Below are 26,550 nucleotides of genomic sequence, written 5' to 3' on the forward strand. Positions count from 1 at the left end.
CCCTGACATTAGTTTCATTGACTATTGAGGTGAATTTCTATGCAATTGCTGGTTAAAGCAGATACATTAGAGGCTAGCTTAGGTAGTTCTATTTTACTTGCCTATTTTCCCTCATAGTGCCTAGATGTTTGTTCTGAGTGTCTAATACTAAGAATTGTGTAGTAATTTTTATTACCTATTTCTTCTTTAGTTTAATTCAACATTCTGTTAGAGTAAGCTTTCTAAAATTCAAAACTCTTTTTTTCTAACGTTTCTTTATTTTTCAGAGAGAGAAAGGCAGAGAGAGAATGAGCTGGGGAGGGGCAAGAGAGGGGGAGAGAGAATCCCAAGCAGGCTCTGTGTTGTCAGCACAGAGCTCGATGTGGAGTTCAATTTCATGAACTGTGATATCATGACCTAAGATGAAATCAAGAGTCAGACGCTTAACTGAGCCACCCAGATGTTTCTCAAAATTCTTTATATCAGTTTCCTATAGTTTCTCTTTACCCTTCAGGATAAAATCTCAAACACTTCGCATTACAAAAAAAAAAAAAATCTTTTATGAACTGGGTGCCAATTCTTAACAGTCTCTTATACTTGGCTCTATGATAAAACCACTAAAGGTCACTTTTTTATCAAGTTAATTGCCCCCCACCCAACCTCTGGTTACTCTCACAGCTAGTGGGTTTGATCCCCACATCCGGCTCTGTGCTGGCAGCACAGACCCTGCTTGGGATTCTCTCTCTTTTACCCTCTCTCTCTGCCCCTCTCCTGCACTCTCGCGCGCGCTCTCTCTCTCTCTCTCTCTCTCTCTCTCTCTCTCAAAAATAAACACTAAAAGAAAACCGCCAGAGGATTAGCAGAACGGAGTCACTGGACCCAAGTGCAGACGAGAGGCCCACGGAAGAGGGTAGGAAGGGAGGCGAGGCGGTGCGCGCTCCACGGACTGGCGGGAGGGAGCCGGGGCGGAGGGGCGGCTCGCCGGCCAAGCAGAGCCCCTGAGTCTGGCTTGCAAAAGCGGAGGGGCCTGACGGACTGTGTTCCCACAGCAAGCGCGACTTAGCGTCTGGGAGGTCATAAGTTAACAGCTCTGCTCGGAAAGCGGGAAGGCTGGAGGACAAAGGGAGGGTGAGCTGCGGAGCCCCCGGACGACAGAGCTCAGTTTGGCGGGGAACAAAGGCGCTCGCCAGCGCCATCTCCCCCGCCCATCCCCCAGCCAAAATCCCAAAGGGAACCGGTTCCGGCCAGGGAAATTGCTCGCTCCGCGCAAACACCCAACTCTGTGCTTCTGCGGAGCCAAACCTCCGGCAGCGGATCTGACTCCCTCCGGCTGCCACAGGGCCCCTCCTGAAGTGGATCACCTAAGGAGAAGCGAGCTAAGACTGCCCCCCCTCCCGCCGTGCACCTTGCCTTCCCACCCCAGCTAATACGCCAGATCCCCAGCATCACAAGCCTGGCAGTGTGCAAGTAGCCCAGACGGGCCACGCCACCCCACAGTGAATCCCGCCCCTAGGAGAGGGGAAGAGAAGGCACACACCAGTCTGACTGTGGCCCCAGCGGTGGGCTGGGGGCAGACATCAGGACTGACTGCGGCCCCGCCCACCAACTCCAGTTATACACCACAGCACAGGGGAAGTGCCCTGCAGGTCCTCACCACACCAGGGACTATCCAAAATGACCAAGCGGAAGAATTCCCCTCAGAAGAATCTCCAGGAAATAACAACAGCTAATGAGCTGATCAAAAAGGATTTAAATAATATAACAGAAAGTGAATTTAGAATAATAGTCATAAAATTAATCGCTGGGCTGGAAAACAGTATACAGGACAGCAGAGAATCTCTTGCTACAGAGATCAAGGGACTAAGGAACAGTCACGAGGAGCTGAAAAAACGCTTTAAAGGAAATGCAAAACAAAATGCAAACCACCACGGCTCGGATGGAAGAGGCAGAGGAGAGAATAGGTGAACTAGAAGATAAAGTTATGGAAAAAGAGGAAGCTGAGAAAAAGAGAGATAAAAAAATCCAGGAGTATGAGGGGAAAATTAGAGAACTAAGTGATACACTAAAAAGAAATAATATACGCATAATTGGTATTCCAGAGGAGGAAGAGAGAGGGAAAGGTGCTGAAGGGGTACTGGAAGAAATAATAGCTGAGAACTTCCCTGAACTGGGGAAGGAAAAAGGCATTGAAATCCAAGAGGCACAGAGAACTCCCTTCAGACGTAACTTGAATCGATCTTCTGCACGACATATCATAGTGAAACTGGCAAAATACAAGGATAAAGAGAAAATTCTGAAAGCAGCAAGGGGTAAACGTGCCCTCACATATAAAGGGAGACCTATAAGACTCGTGACTGATCTCTCTTTGAAACTTGGCAGGCCAGAAAGAATTGGCACGAGATTTTCAGGGTGCTAGACAGCAAAAATATGCAGCCGAGAATCCTTTATCCAGCAAGTCTGTCATTTAGAATAGAAGGAGAGATAAAGGTCTTCCCAAACAAACAAAAACTGAAGGAATTTGTCACCACTAAACCAGCCCTACAAGAGATCCTAAGGGGGACCCTGTGAGACAAAGTACCAGAGACATCACTACAAGCATAAAACATACAGACATCACAATGACTCTAAACCCGTATCTTTCTATAATAACACTGAATGTAAACGGATTAAATGCGCCAACCAAAAGACATAGGGTATCAGAATGGATAAAAAAACAAGACCCATCTATTTGCTGTCTACAAGAGACTCATTTTAGACCTGAGGACACCTTTAGATTGAGAGTGAGGGGATGGAGAACTATTTATCATGCTACTGGAAGCCAAAAGAAAGCTGGAGTAGCCATACTTATATCAGACAAACTAGACTTTAAATTAAAGGCTGTAACAAGAGATGAAGAAGGACATTATATAATAGTTACAGGGTCTATCCATCAGGAAGAGCTAACAATTATAAATGTCTATGCGCCGAATACCGGAGCCCCCAAGTATATAAAACAATTACTCATAAACAGAAGCAACCTTATTGATAAGAATGTGGTAATTGCAGGGGACTTTAACACCCCACTTACAGAAATGGATAGATCATCTAGACACACAGTCAATAAAGAAACAAGGGCCCTGAATGAGACATTGGATCAGATGGACTTGACAGATATATTTAGAACTCTGCATCCCAAAGCAACAGAATATACTTTCTTCTCGAGTGCACATGGAACATTCTCCAAGATAGATCATATACTGGGTCACAAAACAGCCCTTCATAAGTTTACAAGAATTGAAATTATACCATGCATACTTTCAGACCACAATGCTATGAAGCTTGAAATCAACCACAGGAAAAAGTCTGGAAAACCTCCAAAAGCGTGGAGGTTAAAGAACACCCTACTAACGAATGAGTGGGTCAACCAGGCAATTAGAGAAGAAATCAAAAAATATATGGAAACAAACGAAAATGAAAATACAACAATCCAAACGCTTTGGGACGCAGCGAAGGCAGTCCTGAGAGGAAAATACATTGCAATCCAGGCCTATCTCAAGAAACAAGAAAAATCCCAAATACAAAATCTAACAGCACACCTAAAGGAAATAGAAGCAGAACAGCAAAGGCAGCCTAAACCCAGCAGAAGAAGAGAAATAATAAAGATCAGAGCAGAAATAAACAATATAGAATCTAAAAAAACTGTAGAGCAGATCAACGAAACCAAGAGTTGGTTTTTTGAAAAAATAAACAAAATTGACAAACCTCTAGTCAGGCTTCTCAAAAAGAAAAGGGAGATGACCCAAATAGATAAAATCATGAATGAAAATGGAATGATTACAACCAATCCCTCAGAGATACAAACAATTATCAGGGAATACTATGAAAAATTATATGCCAACAAATTGGACAACCTGGAAGAAATGGACAAATTCCTGAACACCCACACTCTTCCAAAACTCAATCAGGAGGAAATAGAAAGCTTGAACAGACCCATAACCAGCGAAGAAATTGAATCGGTTATCAAAAATCTCCCAACAAATAAGAGTCCAGGACCAGATGGCTTCCCAGGGGAGTTCTACCAGACGTTTAAAGCAGAGATAATACCTATCCTTCTCAAGCTATTCCAAGAAATAGAAAGGGAAGGAAAACTTCCAGACTCATTCTATGAAGCCAGTATTACTTTGATTCCTAAACCAGACAGAGACCCAGTAAAAAAAGAGAACTACAGGCCAATATCCCTGATGAATATGGATGCAAAAATTCTCAATAAGATACTAGCAAATCGAATTCAACAGCATATAAAAAGAATTATTCACCATGATCAAGTGGGATTCATTCCTGGGATGCAGGGCTGGTTCAACATTCGCAAATCAATCAACGTGATACATCACATTAACAAAAAAAAAAAGAAGAACCATATGATCCTGTCAATCGATGCAGAAAAGGCCTTTGACAAAATCCAGCACCCTTTCTTAATAAAAACCCTTGAGAAAGTCGGGATAGAAGGAACATACTTAAAGATCATAAAAGCCGTTTATGAAAAGCCCACAGCTAACATCATCCTCAACGGGGAAAAACTGAGAGCTTTTTCCCTGAGATCAGGAACACGACAGGGATGCCCACTCTCACCGCTGTTGTTTAACATAGTGCTGGAAGTTCTAGCATCAGCAATCAGACAACAAAAGGAAATCAAAGGCATCCAAATTGGCAAAGATGAAGTCAAGCTTTCGCTTTTTGCAGATGACATGATATTATACATGGAAAATCCGATAGACTCCACCAAAAGTCTGCTAGAACTGATACATGAATTCAGCAAAGTTGCAGGATACAAAATCAATGTGCAGAAATCAGTTGCATTCTTATACACTAACAATGAAGCAACAGAAAGACAAATAAAGAAAATGATCCCATTCACAATTGCACCAAGAAGCATAAAATACCTAGGAATAAATCTAACCAAAGATGTAAAGGATCTGTATGCTGAAAACTATAGAAAGCTTATGAAGGTAATTGAAGAAGACTTAAAGAAATGGAAAGACATTCCCTGCTCATGGATTGGAAAAATAAATATTGTCAAAATGTCAATACTACCCAAAGCTACCTACACATTCAATGCAATCCCAATCAAAATTGCACCAGCATTCTTCTCGAAATTAGAACAAGCAATCCTAAAATTCATATGGAACCACAAAAGGCCCCGAATAGCCAAAGGAATTTTGAACAAGAAGACCAAAGCAGGAGGCATCACAATCCCAGACTTTAGCCTCTACTACAAAGCTGTCATCATCAAGACAGCATGGTATTGGCACAAAAACAGACACACAGACCAATGGAATAGAATAGAAACCCCAGAACTAGACCCACAAACGTATGGCCAACTCATCTTTGACAAAGCAGGAAAGAACATCCAATGGAAAAAAGCCTCTTTAACAAATGGTGCTGGGAGAACTGGACAGCAACATGCAGAAGGTTGAAACTAGACCACTTTCTCACACCATTTACAAAAATAAACTCAAAATGGATAAAGGACCTAAATGTGAGACAGGAAACCATCAAAACCTTAGAGGAGAAAGCAGGAAAAGACCTCTCTGACCTCAGCCGTAGCAATCTCTTACTCGACACATCCCCAAAGGCAAGGGAATTAAAAGCAAAAGTGAATTACTGGGACCTTATGAAGATAAAAAGCTTCTGCACAGCAAAGGAAACAACCAACAAAACTCAAAGGCAACCAACGGAATGGGAAAAGATATTTGCAAATGACATATCGGACAAAGGGCTAGTATCTAAAATCTATAAAGAGCTCACCAAACTCCACACCCGAAAAACAAATAACCCAGTGAAGAAATGGGCAGAAAACATGAATAGACACTTCTCTAAAGAAGACATCCAGATGGCCAACAGGCACATGAAAAGATGTTCAGCGTCGCTCCTTATCAGGGAAATACAAATCAAAACCACACTCAGGTATCACCTCACGCCAGTCAGAGTGGCCAAAATGAACAAATCAGGAGACTATAGATGCTGGAGAGGATGTGGAGAAACGGGAACCCTCTTGCACTGTTGGTGGGAATGCAAATTGGTGCAGCCGCTCTGGAAAGCAGTGTGGAGGTTCCTCAGAAAATTAAAAATAGACCTACCCTATGACCCAGCAATAGCACTGCTAGGAATTTATCCAAGGGATACAGGAGTACTGATGCATAGGGGCACTTGTACCCCAATGTTCATAGCAGCACTCTCAACAATAGCCAAATTATGGAAAGAGCCTAAATGTCCATCAACTGATGAATGGATAAAGAAATTGTGGTATATATACACAATGGAGTACTATGTGGCAATGAGAAAAAATGAAATATGGCCCTTTGTAGCAACGTGGATGGAACTGGAGAGTGTAATGCTAAGTGAAATAAGCCATACAGAGAAAGACAGATACCATATGGTTTCACTCTTATGTGGATCCTGAGAAACTTAACAGGAACCCATGGAGGAGGGGAAGGAAAAAAAAAAAAAAAAAAAGAGGTTAGAGTGGGAGAGAGCCAAAGCATAAGAGACTGTTAAAAACTGAGAACAAACTGAGGGTTGATGGGGGGTGGGAGGGAGGGTAGGGTGGGTGATGGGTATTGAGGAGGGCACCTTTTGGGATGAGCACTGGGTGTTGTATGGAAACCAATTTGTCAATAAATTTCATAAAAAAAAAAAAATAAAATAAACACTAAAAAAAAAAAAAAAGATGCTCCTTGAGCCATGGATTGTACTATTCAGGTAATTTTTTTTGTTGTATTGTGTAATTATAAAATTGTGTATTTTTCTATCAACTGGTTTTAAGTTTGAAAAAAAGGGACAGTGCTCACTTTGGCAGCACATATACTAAAACTGGAACAATACAGAGAGTAGAATGGCCCTTGCACCAGGATAACAGGCAAATTCATGAAGTGTTCCATATTTAAAAAAAAAAAAAGATAAAAAGCTATTCCAATTAGAATATTACAAAATTACAATTAAGTCTAATGGGAAAATGCAATATAGCATAAATTTGGCCTGAAAAAATATTTAGTTCTGCCATTTACTATGTGTGACAATAGGGAAATAAATCTCAATTAGCATCAATTTCTTCATCTTTAAAATGGGAATAAACTCTGTCAGAATTACATTTAAGAATCATGACACAGAAAATATATTTAAGCATTTCAGAAAATACAATTAGCTGTTTTATACTTTGTAATTTATACTCTTTTAAACAAGTGCATATCCCAACTCTTTTGCACCAACCATCCCAATCCAAGGGTTGGGCACCCAATGAATGCTTGTTGAATAAACCTAAAGATGTAGAAGAAATACAGTGATAATGAAAATTAAAGCTATTAGTATGCAATTCTTATGTATCAGACACTCAGAACAAACATCTAGGCACTATGAGAGAAAACAGGCCACTAAAGCAGGACTACCAGAACTATTCTCTAATGTATCTGCTTTATAAGCAATTGCATAGAAATCCACCTCAGTAATCAATGAAACTCCACTTTGAGCTGGAGTTTCCAGTCTAGAAGTGAAGGAGTAAAACTGCTTGAAAGGGGAAGAGTGGAAGACAGAGGAATTAAAAAAAATCAATACAGACAATATAGACCTTTAACAAATGACTGAGAAAATAGAAAACGATTTATTCATTAAGAGAATAAATTATAAAAATTTCTCACCTGCTGCATATGTCTACTGGTTCGTTTCTGAGGCTGATAAATGAGCCAGGTATATAAGACTGGGTCAATATTAACTGCTAGTCCTTGTACACTACAAAGGAGTACAGCACCTAAAAATCAAGATTTTAAAATTATTTTAATTCCTCATAAAAATAATAAGCTTTATATCACTTCACACCAAGTAGGATAGCTAACAAAATTAACAGGTGCATACAAAGATGTGGAGGATTCAAGACGTCATATACCGCTGGTTGGAACATAAAATGGTGCAAATACATTCAAAAACACTTCGGCATTTCCTCAGGAAGCAAATATACCGTCACAATATGACCTAACAATTTTATTCCTGCGTATGTACAAAGAGAACTAAAATCATATGTTCACTCAAAAATTTGTAGCTAAATTTCCAAAACAGTGATCATAATAGCCAAAAAGTGGGAATGACACAAATGTCCATGAATTGCTAAATGGATATACAAAATGTCATATAGCCATATAATGGAAAATTATTTTTGCACAACAAGGAATAAAGTACTGATTCATGCTACACTACCTTGAAAACGTGCTAAGAAGTCAGTCACAGAAAACCACATACTGTAGGATTCTACTTACATGAAATGGCTAAAACAGGCAAAACCATAGAGAAAAAAGGTAATTTGTGTATGCCAGTGCCTAGGAGGAGGAAAGAATGGAAAAGAACTGCTAATAGATATGTGGTTCTTTGGGGAGCGATGAAAATGTTCCAGAATTAGAAAATGGTGATTGTTGCACAACTTTGCAAATATACTAAAAACCACTAAATTATGTACTTTAACATAGTGATTTTTATGGAATATGAATTGTATCTCATTAAAAGTGAATCTGTAGGGGCGCCTGGGTGGCGCAGTCGGTTGGGCATCCGACTTCAGCCAGGTCACGATCTCGCGGTCTGTGAGTTCGAGCCCCGCGTCAGGCTCTGGGCTGATGGCTCAGAGCCTGGAGCCTGTTTCCGATTCTGTGTCTCCCTCTCTCTCTGCCCCTCCCCCGTTCATGCTCTGTCTCTCTCTGTCCCAAAAATAAATAAACGTTGAAAAAAAAAATTTAAAAAAAAAAAAAAAAAGTGAATCTGTCTTTAATAAGAAGAAGCTTTATTTTTTAGCAAAGAGCAATTTCTATATTGGTCATGAGAACAGAATATTATCTCCATTTTTGTTTATATCACAAATTTAATTCATGATGTTCAAGTAAGGATTATTATAACCACTCAATAAATCACTGCAAATTACAAAGTTAAACGTTCAGAAGCAAGAGAGAGATCTGCCTAGATGAAACACAGGCTAACATTCTGACATAAAACACAAAGCTGAAGTGTAACAAGTTGCAATTCCATCCTAGTCAAGTATTTTACTAAAATACTCAAGTATTTTAGTCTCTCTGTGATAAAAAGAAACACACGGATTTAACTCAAGTATAACATCCCATTCTTATGTGCAGATTATGTGCATCCATAAATACATTTTTGTATTTGCAAATGCATTTTTTGGTAAAATATTATTAGCTCCACTGAAATATATGGAATATCAAGTAAGGAGTATTTGTCACTTTTGCTCTCAACTACACTCCAGTATCTAGAAAAGTAATTGCCACATGGTAGGGGTAAAGAGTCATAGTACATGATACATGAGTTCTCAACTTAGGTGCAACTTGTTCTATAATTTTGCAGGTTATCTAAACCACACAGTAACTATTATTACCAAGGTCTATGAAAAGTGAGCCACACAGACACAGAGATAGAATGCTGGAGGAGAGCACGCAAGAGAAATATCCTTCCTTTTTAAACATTTACACAGGGGCGTCTGAGTGCCTCAGTCAATTGAGCATCCGACTTCGGTTCATGTCATGTCGTCACAGTTTGTGGGTTTAAGCCCCATGTCGGGCTCCAGCTCAGAGCCTGGAGTTGCTTCGCATTCTGTGCCTCCCTCTCCTCTGCCCCACCCCCCCACTCACGCTCTCTCTCTCTCTCTTTCTCTCTCTCTCAAAAATAAATAAATGTTTAAAAAAAAAAAAGCAAATGTTTTTAAAAAAATTTTTTAAAAATAAAACTTTTACACAGAATTTTCAAACAAGCAAAAATTGCCAGGTGTTCTCCCAGGGACCCAGAATCAGTGTAGATTCCAAAGCAGCATTCTGAGACCACAGCAATTCCATCCACTTCCATGTACGAATGCATGTGCTGCTGAGCAATAATTTGCTTAAATACACATCAGGAAGGAATGATGATGTGAAACTAAATACAAAATGATTGCAAAAGGGAAGTCATAAATGAAGTCAAATAGAAAATATAATTTAATATATGTATTTTTCCTGTAATACAATGCATAAAAATTGTTTATTAAAACCTTTTAAAGAAATTAACTGTATACATTTCAATAGAGTTTTAAAATTTGAATTCAAGAATTCAAGAATACTTAAATTCAAGAATATATCATTCAATCTTAAAAGTTAAAAGACGTTTCTAAATTCCAAATAAAGAAATGAAATTAGTTAGATTTGAATTATATGGACTATTTCCTATCACATAAGCCCACTGTAATTTGTTTTATAATTAAAATCATATAAATATTAAAGACACCACAAATAATATATGCTTAACAATAAAGAAATGTGTTCCACACACAGACACACAGCACTTGCAACAATAAAGAAAAATATGGGATCCAGGAGACAAAAGGATCCAACGCAGGAGAAAAGTGACAGGAATCCCCAAAATGACAACAGTGAAGTAGTAACAGGTACATGGAAAATGTAGTAACAATAAAACACAGTATTAAATACAGGGAAAACAAATGTTATAAAGGAAATGATAACTAGTCAGTATACAATAAAGTGTACCACGAATTATATTTATAGACAGAAGTATGTAAATTCTAAAAAAACCCAGATGCATTAATTAATCAAAATTGATATAACAATATTGAGAGTATGATAGGAGGAGTGAAAGTTGGCCAAATATAATTTTCAACTGTAAGGCATTAATAAATTATACTCTTAAATAAACAATCAAGAAAGAGCAAGAAAAGTTATGTTATTTAAAAAATATGGATGGGCGCTTGGGTGGCTCAGTCAGTTGCGTGTCTGACTTTGGCTCAGGTCATGATCTCACGGTTTGTGAGTTCAAGCCCCGCGTCAGGCTCTGTGCTGACAGCTCAGAGCCTGGAGCCTGCTTCGGATTCTATGTCTCTATGTCTCTCTCTCTCTCTCTCTCTCTCTCTCTGCCCCTCCCCTGCTTGTGTTCTCTGTCTCTCAAAAATGAATAAATGTAAAATAAATAAACAAAAATAAAATAAACAAAATAAAATAAAACTAAAATATATGGAAACACCAAAACAATTATTAAAAAGATCTGAGATGTGTTACCTCTTGAAAAGGGAACATTAAAAAAAAAAAAAAGCAGTTGCCATGAGGGAGGATATAAATGGGATTCTCAAACTGGGGTCAAGAGAAAAGACAGGTAGATGAGCCTTAGATTTTCTTGCTGAGAAATGTCCCTCTAGCCATTAATTAGCCATTAACAGAATCAAGTATTCTGTCTGAAAAGTCTCCAAATCACTGTCATATAACTGCCACAAATTACGATCTGGGAATGGTTTTCTTAACAAAAAATCACAACTGACTCTGTGAGACAGAGTCAGAAAAATCAACAAACAACTAATTTAGACTTTCAAGCACTGGAGATATTAGAATATAGAAAAAAAAAGCACCTGTGTATAAAATGCTTAAAATGCAAAAGTATGGTATCATACAGAGTATCAGGAAAGAACATATTTAAAGAAAAAATGGAAACTATGAAAGTGACATATTTAATTGTTGATGTAAAAAACTCATTAGGCAGTTTCAACAGCCGATTAGATATAGCTGAAGAGAAAAACAGTGAAGTGGAAGAAGTACCTGAAATCATTAGAATGCATTTGAAAGACAAAAATGAAAGAAGATTATTAAAATGAGGTGAAGAGATATGAGGACTTAAGAAGACCAAATATATGTCTAATCAGATTCCATGTGGAGATACTAAAAAGTGGGGAAGAGGCAATATTGTTAAAAAGATGATGCCTGAGAATTTTACAGAATTAATGAAAGATAGTTAAGCCTAAAACCCAAGAAGAAGCCCAAGAAAACCAAAATGTATAATTAAAACAAAATGTAATTTAAGACTACAATGAGATATCACCTCACGCTTGTCAGAATGACTAAAATCAACAACACAAGAAATAACAGGTGTTGGCAAGGATGTGGAGAAAGAGGAATCCTCTTGCACTACTGGTGGAAATGTAAACTGGTGCAGGCACTCTGGAAAACAGTATGGAAGTTCCTCAAAAAGTTAAAAATAGAAGTACCAGGCAACAGGGTGCCTGAGTGGCTCAGTCAGTTAAGAGTCTGACTTCAGCTCAAGTCATTATCTTGCAGTCGGTGAGATGCAGCCCCACATCAGGCTCTGTGCTGACAGCTTGGAGCCTGGAGCCTATTCAGATTCTGCATCTTCTCCCTCTCTGCCCCTCTTCTGCTCGCTCACTCTCTCTCTCTCTCTCTCTCTCTCAAAATTAAATAAACATTAAAAAAAATTTTTTTGAATAGAAGTACCCTACAATCCAGCAATTACACTAGGTATTTACCCTAAGAATACAAACATACTAATTCGAAGGGATATATGCACCCTGATGCTATCTACAATAGCCAAATTACGGAAACAACCCAAGTGTCCGTGGACTGATAAATGGATATAGAAGATGTGGTATATACATATATAATGCAATATTACTCAGCCATAAAAGGAATGAAATCTTACCATTTGCAATGACACAGGTGCAGCTAGAGAGCATTATGCTAAGGGAAACACATCAGAGAAAGACAAATACCATATGATTTCACTCACATAAGAAATTTCAGAAGCAAAACAAACAAGCATAGGAAAAAAGAGAGAGAGAGACAGAGAGAGAGACAGACAGACAGACAGACAAACCAAGAAACAGACTCTTAACTATACAGAACAAACTGATGGCCACCAGAGGTGGGTGGGGGATGGGGGATATAGGTGATCAGGAATAAGGAGTGCACTTGTCATGAGCACCAGGTGTTGTATGGAAGTGTTGAAACACTAAAGTGTACACCTGAAACCAATATTACACTGTATGTTAGCTGAAAATTAAATAAAAACTTAAAAAAATGAAAATAAACACATTTAATTAAGCAAATTGGAAAGAAGGTGCCAACACTGAAGGGAAAAGAAGATTAAAAATATTCCAAACAACAAGAATGATCACCTGGGGAATAAAAACACAAACAAATTGGTGCCCCTGGGAGGCTCAGACAGTTAAGTATCTGACTTTGGCTCAGGTCATGATCTCACGGTTAGTGAGTTCGAACCCCATGTGGGGCTCTGTGCTGACAGCTAAGAGCCTGGAGCCTGCTTCGGATTTGTCTCCCTCTCTTTGCCCCTCCCCAGCTAACTCGTGCTTGCTTGCTCTCTCTCTCTCTCTCTCTTTCCTTCAAAAATACATAGACATTTAAAAAAGTTTTTTTAAACACAAATAAATTGACAATTTCTTAGCAAAAAAATCTATGGTATTCATTATATGATTTTACCTCAAATTTATATATACATAACATGTATTCTTTTCTAGGTAGACAGTGTTATATTTATAAGAATATAAAGGAAGAAAATTTAAAATTACATGTATTTTTTTAAAAAGAATGTATCATGGGGCGCCTGGGTGGCTCAGTCGGTTAAGCGTCCAACTTCAGCTCAGGTCATGATCTCACAGCTTGTGAGTTCGAGCCCCACATTGGGCTCTGTGCCAACAGCTCGGAGCCTGCAGCCGGCTTCGGATTCTGTGTCTCCCTTGCTCTCTGCTCCTCCTCTGCTCATGCTCTGTCTCTCTCTCCAAAAATAAATAAACATTAAAAAAAAAAAAGAAGTAGTAAAAGAAAATTTAAAAAAAAAATAAAAAAATAAAAAGAATGTATCAGGATAATTTTTCTCTCCCTAATATTATGCATCTGAAGTACAAGGCACAAACTTTTTTTTTTTGAAATTATGAAAAGTATACCCCAACGCCCTATATAAAGCAGTTTATAAATTTAATACTATGCCAACTACAAAAGGTAAAAGTAAACTTAAAAACTGCAGACATTCTCCATATTGGGCAAGTTATTTAAAAATCTTTTCCTATGTACTGAAAAGTAAATGTGTTAGGTAAATTTTTTTAAAACTTTCTCAGTAAGTTAGAATTCCTTTTTAATCAAGATTTTAGAGAGAGGAGGAGGAAAACCAATGCAATAAATATTTTCATGTGAAAACTAATCTTGAAAGTTTTATTTTATTATAATGAAGTTAAAAACTATTTCACCAACTAATGTTCATAAAAGTCATGTGATTACATTAAATCAGAGATAACTAAATGACACACAGGCTGGAACTATGGGAATGTTAAATGGGTGATAAAAGAGAATAATCTATCAATTTAGTTGAAATTATAGAGATAATGTTCTTTTAAATTTAAAAGGATATTTTCATATTAAACTCAATTTACAAGACAGAGCCTTTAAAAATAACACACAAGTTCTGACATGTAAGTGTGTAGACAACTAGTCTGATACTGAATTTACTTAGAACAGATCCCCCATAAATCATTAAATTTGGCAATATACTACTCTGTTTAATTTTAGCCTGGAAAACAACTAATGAGAAAAGTGTGCTTTATTTTTCTGCTCGTTGCCAAAATGGCTCATTTATCCACATTCCACTCCGGCTTCACAAATTAGTTAAACCAAGCCACCACCATCATTTTCAGTTACATCCTAAGCTGTAGAATGAGAATGAAATAAGAGTGAGAAACCAAAGGTGCACAACATTTAAATATATATGCTTCTTGTCACCTATAGAAACTATGTCAACCAATGAGATGACCCTGTAAAATATCAAGTTCTAAAAGGTGACAAGTACCCTGCATTTTATCTTAAACTAATGAATGAGACAAAAGACATACTCATCTTCATCTAAGTTTCAGTGGCTAAAACTCACTATTTTTCTATTACGCAGCTATAGTAAAGTACGGACTTTTTAGATTTGTGTAGTTCTTAAGAAATTAATAGCTACTCTTATTTTTAAGAATAATTTCAAGAATTTTGGCCTGTAAACAAAGAATCAAAAATATGGGTGGAGAATAAAGAGAAGATAAAGTAATCAGAGGCTAAGAAATGACAGAGCAGGGATGAGCCGCCAACTAGTGGCAAATTTATCCAAGGTAATTGTCAGGTTTAGTATAATGGAATAAGCCTTTTAGGTATGTGCATATGGTAGCTCATGTTACTTAATTAACAATTACCATGTCTTCCCACAGGATTTGGAAAATCACAGGAGAACTCTATCCATCGTAACAATAACAAGCCATGTAACCAACATATCAAAGCTTTTCAACCTTCATCAGACAGAATTTGCAAAGAAACCTAATGAACAAAAATCATAAACGTGAAAGGCCCTTCGTAGGCAGGAAGGAATGAATGGTAGGTTTTATTCTTGGCATAGCAGTAGGAAGAAAAACAAGTTGTTAAGAAAAAAACAAAAGAACTTTCAACAAATGTTTAAACACAAGTATGGGGACTAGCATGACAATTTAGAATCCCTGAGAACTCTAGACACAAGAGGAGTGCCATTTCTTTTCAACACACCTCCACCAAATACCCAGGAGAGTGGCAGGGGACTGGCCTGGAGAAATGAGGCAGACCCTTCTAACACACAGGCATGTGGAGGCTGATGATGTCTGAGCCCAAGGATAAATGAAAGAAATCCCACAGTCATTCTCAACTTTTCAGTGAGCACCAAACAGGGCTATCTGTGACTGGAAGAAAGAAAGAGGGAATAAGACAGATCCCGCGATACAGACAAGTGAACAAGGCATCTTAGGTCTCAGTACAGGCAAAGAGAACTAAGAGAAAATCACAAACCATACTGAAATAAAGATTCCAATACTATTCTCAAGAACTGTGAAGCCTATGGTGAACTTAATACAAATAAATCAAGAACTAGACCCAGCACAACTGCAGACTAGAAAGCAAAGAACATATAGCATTAAGAATATAGTCAATATTATCTTAGTAATGTTATATGGCAATAGACGGTAACTACACTAAACATGGTAAGCATTGCATAATGTATGCAATTGTTGAATCACTATGTTGTGCACCTGTAACTAATAGAACAATGTACGTCAACTAGACTTCAGTAATAAAAATTTAAAAATAAAGTGAAAGAGAGGGAAAAAAAGAAAGCCAAAACTAGATCCAATTCAACTACACCTTTTACATGACAAAAGAAGAGGCATGTTCTTTTATGGGCATAAACGTTTTTCTGTCATACGTACTTTTATTATTCTTTTTACACACAACATTGAACATTCATTAGAAAAATTATGAAAACACATAATTCTTTTTTTTACCAAAAAAGAAAATAGTTATTAGCATAAGTTCAAAAGGTGCCAAAAATATTGGAATTATCAACAACTTTAAAACAACTCTGATAAATATGTTAAAGAATATAGTGAAAAAGGTAGACAGTGTGCATGAACTAAAGAGAAAGGAGGTGAAAAATTATTTGAATTTTTCAAAACTGATAAACAATACCAACTGACAGATTAAAAAAATAAGAATTTTTAAAAGAATAATTAAAGAATAATTAAAAAGAAATACAAAAAGAATTATTCTCAAAAAGAATAATTAAAAAGAAAAACAGATCTAGATGCATCACAATCAAACTACAGGAAATCCAAAACAGAAAAAAATTTAAAATCACTCAGAAAAAAACCCCACAATACATATAAGGGAATCATGATAAGGACAACTCCTCAGAAATAATGGTGATGCAAAAATAATGGAATGGTGTCTTTAAAGTGCTAAAACAAGAAAAGACAACCTAGATTGATATATCTGCTGAAAATATGCTTTAAAAATGAAGCTAAAACAAAACAAAAACACTTTGCCTCCCAAAGACTTGAGCTACTGGAAAATATGAGAAGTGCTTTAGAGTGAAAGGAACTTGTACAAGATGGAATTTCAATTATAGAAAAGGAATGAAAAACACCAGAAAGACTAAGTATGTTGGTAAACAAAGAGGACCTCTTAAAAAATATGCTATATACATACATATACATGTATATATGTACATATATATACACATACATATATATACACATATATATACTTACACATATATACATACATATACAGATGTATATATATCTTTAAATCTCTTTTAAAACACTTATGACTACTTAAAGTAGGAGTAACAACAATGCTGTGGGGGGTTCGAACTGCACAAAGAACTAAAATATATGCCCACAGAGCAGAAAGAACAGGATGGTGGTAACTGGAAGTAAAATAGTGTAACAATACATTTGTCATATTTTCCAGTTTATTGTAGAGTCCATTACTGTCCTCTAAACTTACCAGTTTTACTGATAAGTCCAATTCATATCATATAAAAATACTTATTAAGCACTTATTTATGTCCATACGTACTTTCTTCTTTCCATCTATCCAAATTTTGTGCATCCTTTGATTCAAATTAGCCTTCACCATTCAGACTTTCTACCACCACTGATTTTACCATTCTTTAGCCAAGTATAACACTGAGAATATAGAGCTCATTTCAGCTAAGGATGGCAGGGAAGATTATGAGTATTTTAGGAAACTGCCTAATGTGTGAAATTGTGACACGTTTTATCGCTTTACAGCATTAAGGAGCCATTGTGTCCCTGGGTCATAAATTCAAAGTGAGTGAACTCATTGTGATTTCATGTTTTTCTTCAGTCCAATTCAGGCACAGAGAAGGTGTAAGAATTGGATTTCATCAAGACTGTGTGTGTGTGTTTATTTTTCCTACTGTTGTTTTTCATTCTCTCCAGATCAAATGTTAATCAATTTTATCAGACATTAAGTAATAATTGGTCTCCTTCTATCTGATTCATGTATCTTCTCAATTAGCAAATAATGCACAAATGAAATTTTCATCTCAAACTGTGTCAGCAATTATTACTTTGTGATGTTTCAAAGTTTTCATGTGCAAGACATAAAAGTCTAAAACCATAAAGATAATTATAGACCACTATCACAATGAAAAGCTTAGAACTTCCAAATGATGAACTATAAACAAAATTGAAGGCAAAAATCAAACCACAAGAAAATACTAGATAAATACATAACACAGATAATATTCATGATACAGGAAAACATCCTAAAATTTCAAAAAAAAAAAATGCTATACAACCGAACAGAAAAAATAGGCCAAAAACATAAATAGACAAATCACAGAATAACTACAAGCAGCCTTCACTAATGCTCAACATCACTAACAGCAAAGAAATGCAAGGTAAAACTCCCCCCAAAAACAATTTTCCAATGATAGATTAACAAAACCTTTAGTGAATGAAATTCTATTACAGATAAGGCCATGGAAGATAAAGCACTTTCATGTATGCTTAAAAAAAAAAAAAAAAAAGGAAATTGCCACAGGCATTTTGAAGGCCATTTTGCAATTTATTACCCATCAAAATTTTAAATGTACATACTCACTGACCCAGCAATTTCAGCTTTTGGAATCCTACAGTAACACTTGTAAATATTCTGAAAAATACATGCACAAAGATGTTCATTTGTAACAGTCTCTACAGTAATAAATATGTAAATGACATCAACATCTACAAAGTATGGTAATTTCTTTAATGGAACACCATTCAGATATTAAATTATGTGCTTACTTATATGTAAGTACACATACATATAATAACAAATAATGGAAAATAGTATAAAGTGAAAAAAGCATTTTGCAAAAAAGAGAAAAGGAAGGAAAACTTACAAATTCATTCTATGAGGCCAGCTTACCCTGATACACTGGAAAAACCAGATAAAGACACCACAGAAAAAGAGAACTACAGGCCAATTTCTCTGAAATTTCTCCAAAATCCTCAACAAAACACTAGCAAAATGAATCCAACAATACCTTAAAAAAATCATCCACCACAATCAAATGGGATTTATTCCTGGGGGACAAAGGTGGTTCAATATTTGCAAAGCAATCAATGTAATACATCACATCAATAAAAGACAGGACAAGAACCATATAAGATTATTTCAACAGATGCAGAAAAAGCAAGCAAAAAAGTACAACATCGATTCATGATAAAAACCTTCTTTAGAGGGAACATACTTCAACGTAATAAATAAAGGCCGTATATGGAAAACCCACAGATGACATCATCCTCAATGGGGAAAAACTGAGAGCCTCTCCCCTAAGGTCAGAAACAAAACAAGGATGTCCACTCTCACCGCTTTTATTCTACATAGTACTGGAAGTCATAGCCACAGCAATCAGACAACAAAAAGAAATACAAAGCATCAAAATCAGCAAAGTAGAAGTCAAACTTTCACTACTTACAGATGACATGATACTATGTGTAGAAAACCCACAAGAGTCCACCATAAAAATTACTAGAACTGATAAATGAATTCAATAAAGTCACAGAATACAAAATCAACATACAGGTATCTGTTGCATTCCTACACTAATAATGAAGCAGCAGAAAGTAAAATTAAGAAAATAATCCCATTTACAATTGCACCAAAAACAATAAACTACCTAGGAATCAACTTAACCAAAGAGGTGAAAGACCTGTACTCTGAAAGCTACACACACCAAACAAGGATGAAACTGAACACAAAGAAATGGAAAGACATTCCATGTTCATGGATTAGGAGAACAAATTTTGTTAAAATGTTCATACTGCCCAAGGCAATCTACACATTTAATGCAATCCCTGTAAAAATACCAAAGCATTTTTCACAGAACAAGAATAATCCTGAAATTTGTATGGAACCACAAAAGACCCTGAATAGCCAAAGCAATCTTCAAAGAGAAAAGCAAATCTGGAGGCATCACAATTCCCACTTTCAAGTTATATTACAAAGCTGTAACAATAAAAACAGTATGGTAATGGCACAAAAAGATACCTACACAAAAAGATCAATGGAAGAGAATAGAAAATCCAGACATAAACCAAGAACTATATGGTCAAGTTAGTCTTTGACAAAACAGGAAAGAATATCCAATAGGAAAAAAGACAGTCTTTTTAACAAATGGTGTTAGGAAAACTGGAAACCAATATGCAAAAGAATGAAACTGGACCACTTTCTTACACCATACACAAAAATAAATTCAAAATGGAGTCAAAATCTAAATGTGAGACAAGAAACCATCAAAATCCTACAAGCAAGCACAGGCAGTAATTTCTCTGTTCCTGTAGGAACATTTTTCTAGATAGGTCTCCTGAAGCAAGGGAAATAAAAGCAAAAATAAACTATTGGGACTATGTCAAAATAAAAGAAAAAATCACATCAAAGGAAGCAATCAACAAAACTAAAAGGCAACCTTCAGAATGGAGAAGATATTTGCAAACGACATATCTGATAAGGAATTAGTATACAAAACCTATAGAGAACATATCAAGCTCAACACCCTCCAAAAAATAATAACTCAGTTAAAAAATAGGCAAAAGACATGAGCAGACATTTCTCCAAAGAAGACTTTCTGATGGCAAACACATAAAAAGATGTCCATTATCACTTATCATCAGGGAAATGCAAATCAAGGCTTCAATGAGATATCACCTCACACCTGTCAGAATGGGTAAGACCAATAACACAAGAAACAACAGCTATTGGCAAAGATGTAGAGTGAAAGGAACCCTCATGCGCTGTTGGTGGGAATGCAAACTATTGCAGTCATTCTGGAAAATAGTATGGAGGTTCCTCAAGTGGTCAAAAATAGAACCACCCTACAATCCAGCAACTGTACTACTGACTACTTACCCAAAGAATACAAAACCACTAATTCAAAGGGATACATGTATCCCAATGTTTATAGAAGCATTATTTACAACAGCCAAGATATGCAAACAGCCCAAGCTTCCATCAGTTGATGAATGGAAAAAGATGCATGCATGCATCACACACACACGTGCGCGCGCGCGCACACACACACACACACACACACACACAGTGGAATATTACGGAGCCATAAAAAAGAATGAAATATTGCTGTTTGCAATGATACAGATGGAGCTAGACTGTATAATGCTGAAGTGAAATAAGTGAGCCAGAGAAAAACAAATACCATATGATTTCATTCACATGTGGAATTTAGGAAACAAAACGAAGGTACAAAGGGCAAAAGGGAGAGCCAAACCAAGAAACAGACTCTTAACTATAAAAGACAAACTGATGGTTACCAGAGGGGAAGTGGGTGGGGGAAATAAGTGATGGGGATTAAGGAGTTCACTTGTTGTGATGAGCACCAAGTGATTAAAATAAAAGCTTAAAAAATAAAATAGGGGGACTAGATGACTCAGTCAGTTAAGCATCCAACTCTCGATTTTGGCTCAGGTCATGATCTCATGGTTCGTGAGATCAAACTCTGTGCTGACAGCCTGGAGCCTGTTTGGGATTCTTTCCCTCCCTCTTACTCTGCTCCTCCCCAGCTCACAAGAACACACACTCTCTCTCTCACTCTCTCTCTCAAAATAAATAAATAACCATTTTTTAAAAATAAAGTGAAAAAACAGGTATACTGCACAGAAATTTCAGGTATTAAACATATGTATATGTATGATTAAACAAAATATATAATAGACATGCTTACTGAAACATAAAATAGTAGTATCTCTGAATGTATGGGGGACAATACACAAGTAGTATACTCTGGAAAAGACAGGCAATTCTAGGAACCATGCTATATACAAATCAAGGTAAAAGAAACATATCACTTCACGATTTAGTAATAATTATTTATATTCTAAAACCAAGAAACTACACCAGCATTATTCCTGACCATTTTTGAATTTCAATGAGAGCTTTGGTTCATATAAGAAACAGAAGCCTAATTTGATTCACCACAAGTAAAAAACCATTTAGAAAATTACCAGATGTCATAAAAGTCTCTTATTTATCCACAATTTGTCAATATTCTTTATTCAGGATTTTCATTATTCAAAATCTCCATCACAGTGATCCCACACCAATCATTTTGAACAAATCTACAATCCTATAACAATAACTTTTCAAACCAATTCTTCACTTTAAACTGTCTTAGAAGACAATATAATCAAATTATACATTATAAACCAAGATATAACTATAAAACTTCTCAATTCACTTATTACCTCAATAAAGTATTTTCTGCTGTCCAATATTATGAATAGTTTTATCAATTCAAGTATTTCTTCATCTCTTTTTTTTTTTTTTTTTTTTTTTTTTTTTTGAAAGTCATATAATACTTTTATTTGTAGTAGGGGTTTTGGTTTTTTTGTTTTTTTTTTTTTTATGAAATTTATTGACAAATTGGTTTCCATACAACACCCAGTGCTCATCCCAAAAGGTGCCCTCCTCAATACCCATCACCCACCCTACCCTCCCTCCCACCCCCCATCAACCCTCAGTTTGTTCTCAGTTTTTAACAGTCTCTTATGCTTTGGCTCTCTCCCACTCTAACCTCTTTTTTTTTTTTTTCCTTCCCCTCCCCCATGGGTTCCTGTTAAGTTTCTCAGGATCCACATAAGAGTGAAACCATATGGTATCTGTCTTTCTCTGTATGGCTTATTTCACTTAGCATTACACTCTCCAGTTCCATCCACGTTGCTACAAAGGGCCATATTTCATTTTTTCTCATTGCCACATAGTACTCCATTGTGTATATATACCACAATTTCTTTATCCATTCATCAGTTGATGGACATTTAGGCTCTTTCCATAATTTGGCTATTGTTGAGAGTGCTGCTATGAACATTGGGGTACAAGTGCCCCTATGCATCAGTACTCCTGTATCCCTTGGATAAATTCCTAGCAGTGCTATTGCTGGGTCATAGGGTAGGTCTATTTTTAATTTTCTGAGGAATCTCCACACTGCTTTCCAGAGCGGCTGCACCAATTTGCATTCCCACCAACAGTGCAAGAGGGTTCCCGTTTCTCCACATCCTCGCCAGCATCTATAGTCTCCTGATTTGTTCATTTTGGCCACTCTGACTGGCGTGAGGTGATACCTGAGTGTGGTTTTGATTTGTATTTCCCTGATAAGGAGCGACGCTGAACATCTTTTCATGTGCCTGTTGGCCATCTGGATGTCTTCTTTAGAGAAGTGTCTATTCATGTTTTCTGCCCATTTCTTCACTGGGTTATTTGTTTTTCGGGTGTGGAGTTTGGTGAGCTCTTTATAGATTTTAGATACTAGCCCTTTGTCCGATATGTCATTTGCAAATATCTTTTCCCATTCCGTTGGTTGCCTTTGAGTTTTGTTGGTTGTTTCCTTTGCTGTGCAGAAGCTTTTTATCTTCATAAGGTCCCAGTAATTCACTTTTGCTTTTAATTCCCTTGCCTTTGGGGATGTGTCGAATAAGAGATTGCTACGGCTGAGGTCAGAGAGATCTTTTCCTGCTTTCTCCTCTAAGGTTTTGATGGTTTCCTGTCTCACATTTAGGTCCTTTATCCATTTTGAGTTTATTTTTGTAAATGGTGTGAGAAAGTGGTCTAGTTTCAACCTTCTGCATGTTGCTGTCCAGTTCTCCCAGCACCATTTGTTAAAGAGGCTGTCTTTTTTCCATTGGATGTTCTTTCCTGCTTTGTCAAAGATGAGTTGGCCATACGTTTGTGGGTCTAGTTCTGGGGTTTCTATTCTATTCCATTGGTCTGTGTGTCTGTTTTTGTGCCAATACCATGCTGTCTTGATGATGACAGCTTTGTAGTAGAGGCTAAAGTCTGGGATTGTGATGCCTCCTGCTTTGGTCTTCTTCTTCAAAATTCCTTTGGCTATTCGGGGCCTTTTGTGGTTCCATATGAATTTTAGGATTGCTTGTTCTAATTTCGAGAAGAATGCTGGTGCAATTTTGATTGGGATTGCATTGAATGTGTAGATAGCTTTGGGTAGTATTGACATTTTGACAATATTTATTTTTCCAATCCATGAGCAGGGAATGTCTTTCCATTTCTTTAAGTCTTCTTCAATTACCTTCATAAGCTTTCTATAGTTTTCAGCATACAGATCCTTTACATCTTTGGTTAGATTTATTCCTAGGTATTTTATGCTTCTTGGTGCAATTGTGAATGGGATCATTTTCTTTATTTGTCTTTCTGTTGCTTCATTGTTAGTGTATAAGAATGCAACTGATTTCTGGACATTGATTTTGTATCCTGCAACTTTGCTGAATTCCTGTATCAGTTCTAGCAGACTTTTGGTGGAGTCTATCGGATTTTCCATGTATAATATCATGTCATCTGCAAAAAGCGAAAGCTTGACTTCATCTTTGCCAATTTTGATGCCTTTGATTTCCTTTTGTTGTCTGATTGCTGATGCTAGAACTTCCAGCACTATGTTAAACAACAACGGTGAGAGTGGGCATCCCTGTCGTGTTCCTGATCTCAGGGAAAAAGCTCTCAGTTTTTCCCCGTTGAGGATGATGTTAGCTGTGGGCTTTTCATAAATGGCTTTTATGATCTTTAAGTATGTTCCTTCTATCCCGACTTTCTCAAGGGTTTTTATTAAGAAAGGGTGCTGGATTTTGTCAAAGGCCTTTTCTGCATCAATTGACAGGATCATATGGTTCTTCTCTTTTTTTTTGTTAATGTGATGTATCACGTTGATTGATTTGCGAATGTTGAACCAGCCCTGCATCCCAGGAATGAATCCCACTTGATCATGGTGAATAATTCTTTTTATATGCTGTTGAATTCGATTTGCTAGTATCTTATTGAGAATTTTTGCATCCATATTCATCAGGGATATTGGCCTGTAGTTCTCTTTTTTTACTGGGTCTCTGTCTGGTTTAGGAATCAAAGTAATACTGGCTTCATAGAATGAGTCTGGAAGTTTTCCTTCCCTTTCTATTTCTTGGAATAGCTTGAGAAGGATAGGTATTATCTCTGCTTTAAATGTCTGGTAGAACTCCCCTGGGAAGCCATCTGGTCCTGGACTCTTATTTGTTGGGAGATTTTTGATAACCGATTCAATTTCTTCGCTGGTTATGGGTCTGTTCAAGCTTTCTATTTCCTCCTGGTTGAGTTTTGGAAGAGTGTGGGTGTTCAGGAATGTGTCCATTTCTTCCAGGTTGTCCAATTTGTTGGCATATATTTTTTCATAGTATTCCCTGATAATTGTTTGTATCTCTGAGGGATTGGTTGTAATCATTCCATTTTCATTCATGATTTTATCTATTTGGGTCATCTCCCTTTTCTTTTTGAGAAGCCTGGCTAGAGGTTTGTCAATTTTGTTTATTTTTTCAAAAAACCAACTCTTGGTTTCGTTGATCTGCTCTACAGTTTTTTTAGATTCTATATTGTTTATTTCTGCTCTGATCTTTATTATTTCTCTTCTTCTGCTGGGTTTAGGCTGCCTTTGCTGTTCTGCTTCTATTTCCTTTAGGTGTGCTGTTAGATTTTGTATTTGGGATTTTTCTTGTTTCTTGAGATAGGCCTGGATTGCAATGTATTTTCCTCTCAGGACAGCCTTCGCTGCGTCCCAAAGCGTTTGGATTGTTGTATTTTCATTTTCGTTTGTTTCCATATATTTTTTGATTTCTTCTCTAATTGCCTGGTTGACCCACTCATTCGTTAGTAGGGTGTTCTTTAACCTCCACGCTTTTGGAGGTTTTCCAGACTTTTTCCTGTGGTTGATTTCAAGCTTCATAGCATTGTGGTCTGAAAGTATGCATGGTATAATTTCAATTCTTGTAAACTTATGAAGGGCTGTTTTGTGACCCAGTATATGATCTATCTTGGAGAATGTTCCATGTGCACTCGAGAAGAAAGTATATTCTGTTGCTTTGGGATGCAGAGTTCTAAATATATCTGTCAAGTCCATCTGATCCAATGTCTCATTCAGGGCCCTTGTTTCTTTATTGACCGTGTGTCTAGATGATCTATCCATTTCTGTAAGTGGGGTGTTAAAGTCCCCTGCAATTACCACATTCTTATCAATAAGGTTGCTTCTGTTTATGAGTAATTGTTTTATATACTTGGGGGCTCCGGTATTCGGCGCATAGACATTTATAATTGTTAGCTCTTCCTGATGGATAGACCCTGTAACTATTATATAATGTCCTTCTTCATCTCTTGTTACAGCCTTTAATTTAAAGTCTAGTTTGTCTGATATAAGTATGGCTACTCCAGCTTTCTTTTGGCTTCCAGTAGCATGATAAATAGTTCTCCATCCCCTCACTCTGAATCTAAAGGTGTCCTCAGGTCTAAAATGAGTCTCTTGTAGACAGCAAATAGATGGGTCTTGTTTTTTTATCCACTCTGATACCCTATGTCTTTTCGTTGGCGCATTTAATCCATTTACATTCAGTGTTATTATAGAAAGATACGGGTTTAGAGTCATTGTGATGTCTGTATGTTTTATGCTTGTAGTGATGTCTCTGGTACTTTGTCTCACAGGGTCCCCCTTAGGATCTCTTGTAGGGCTGGTTTAGTGGTGACAAATTCCTTCAGTTTTTGTTTGTTTGGGAAGACCTTTATCTCTCCTTCTATTCTAAATGACAGACTTGCTGGATAAAGGATTCTCGGCTGCATATTTTTGCTGTCTAGCACCCTGAAAATCTCGTGCCAATTCTTTCTGGCCTGCCAAGTTTCAAAAGAGAGATCAGTCACGAGTCTTATAGGTCTCCCTTTATATGTGAGGGCACGTTTACCCCTTGCTGCTTTCAGAATTTTCTCTTTATCCTTGTATTTTGCCAGTTTCACTATGATATGTCGTGCAGAAGATCGATTCAAGTTACGTCTGAAGGGAGTTCTCTGTGCCTCTTGGATTTCAATGCCTTTTTCCTTCCCCAGT

The 26,550-nt window shown here is 37.0% G+C and overlaps 1 protein-coding gene and 1 non-coding gene across 3 annotated transcripts in view; one reads left to right on the forward strand and one right to left on the reverse strand.

Moving 5' to 3' along the window:
• VPS13B (vacuolar protein sorting 13 homolog B) overlaps positions 1-26,550 on the reverse strand; it is an 820,834-nt gene that overhangs the window by 460,349 nt on the left and 333,935 nt on the right. For both annotated transcript variants that reach the window (XM_030304021.2, XM_032591891.1), the window contains one exon: positions 7,650-7,759. In XM_030304021.2, coding sequence (XP_030159881.1) covers positions 7,650-7,759 — 110 coding nt within the window. The remainder of the gene's footprint in view (positions 1-7,649; positions 7,760-26,550) is intronic.
• LOC115506612 lies at positions 6,799-6,902 on the forward strand. Its single transcript, XR_003966455.1, has one exon. It is a non-coding gene; the product is annotated as a U6 spliceosomal RNA (small nuclear RNA).

Source organism: Lynx canadensis, chromosome F2, assembly GCF_007474595.2.
Source record: "Lynx canadensis isolate LIC74 chromosome F2, mLynCan4.pri.v2, whole genome shotgun sequence".
Classification (NCBI taxonomy): domain Eukaryota; kingdom Metazoa; phylum Chordata; class Mammalia; order Carnivora; family Felidae; genus Lynx; species Lynx canadensis.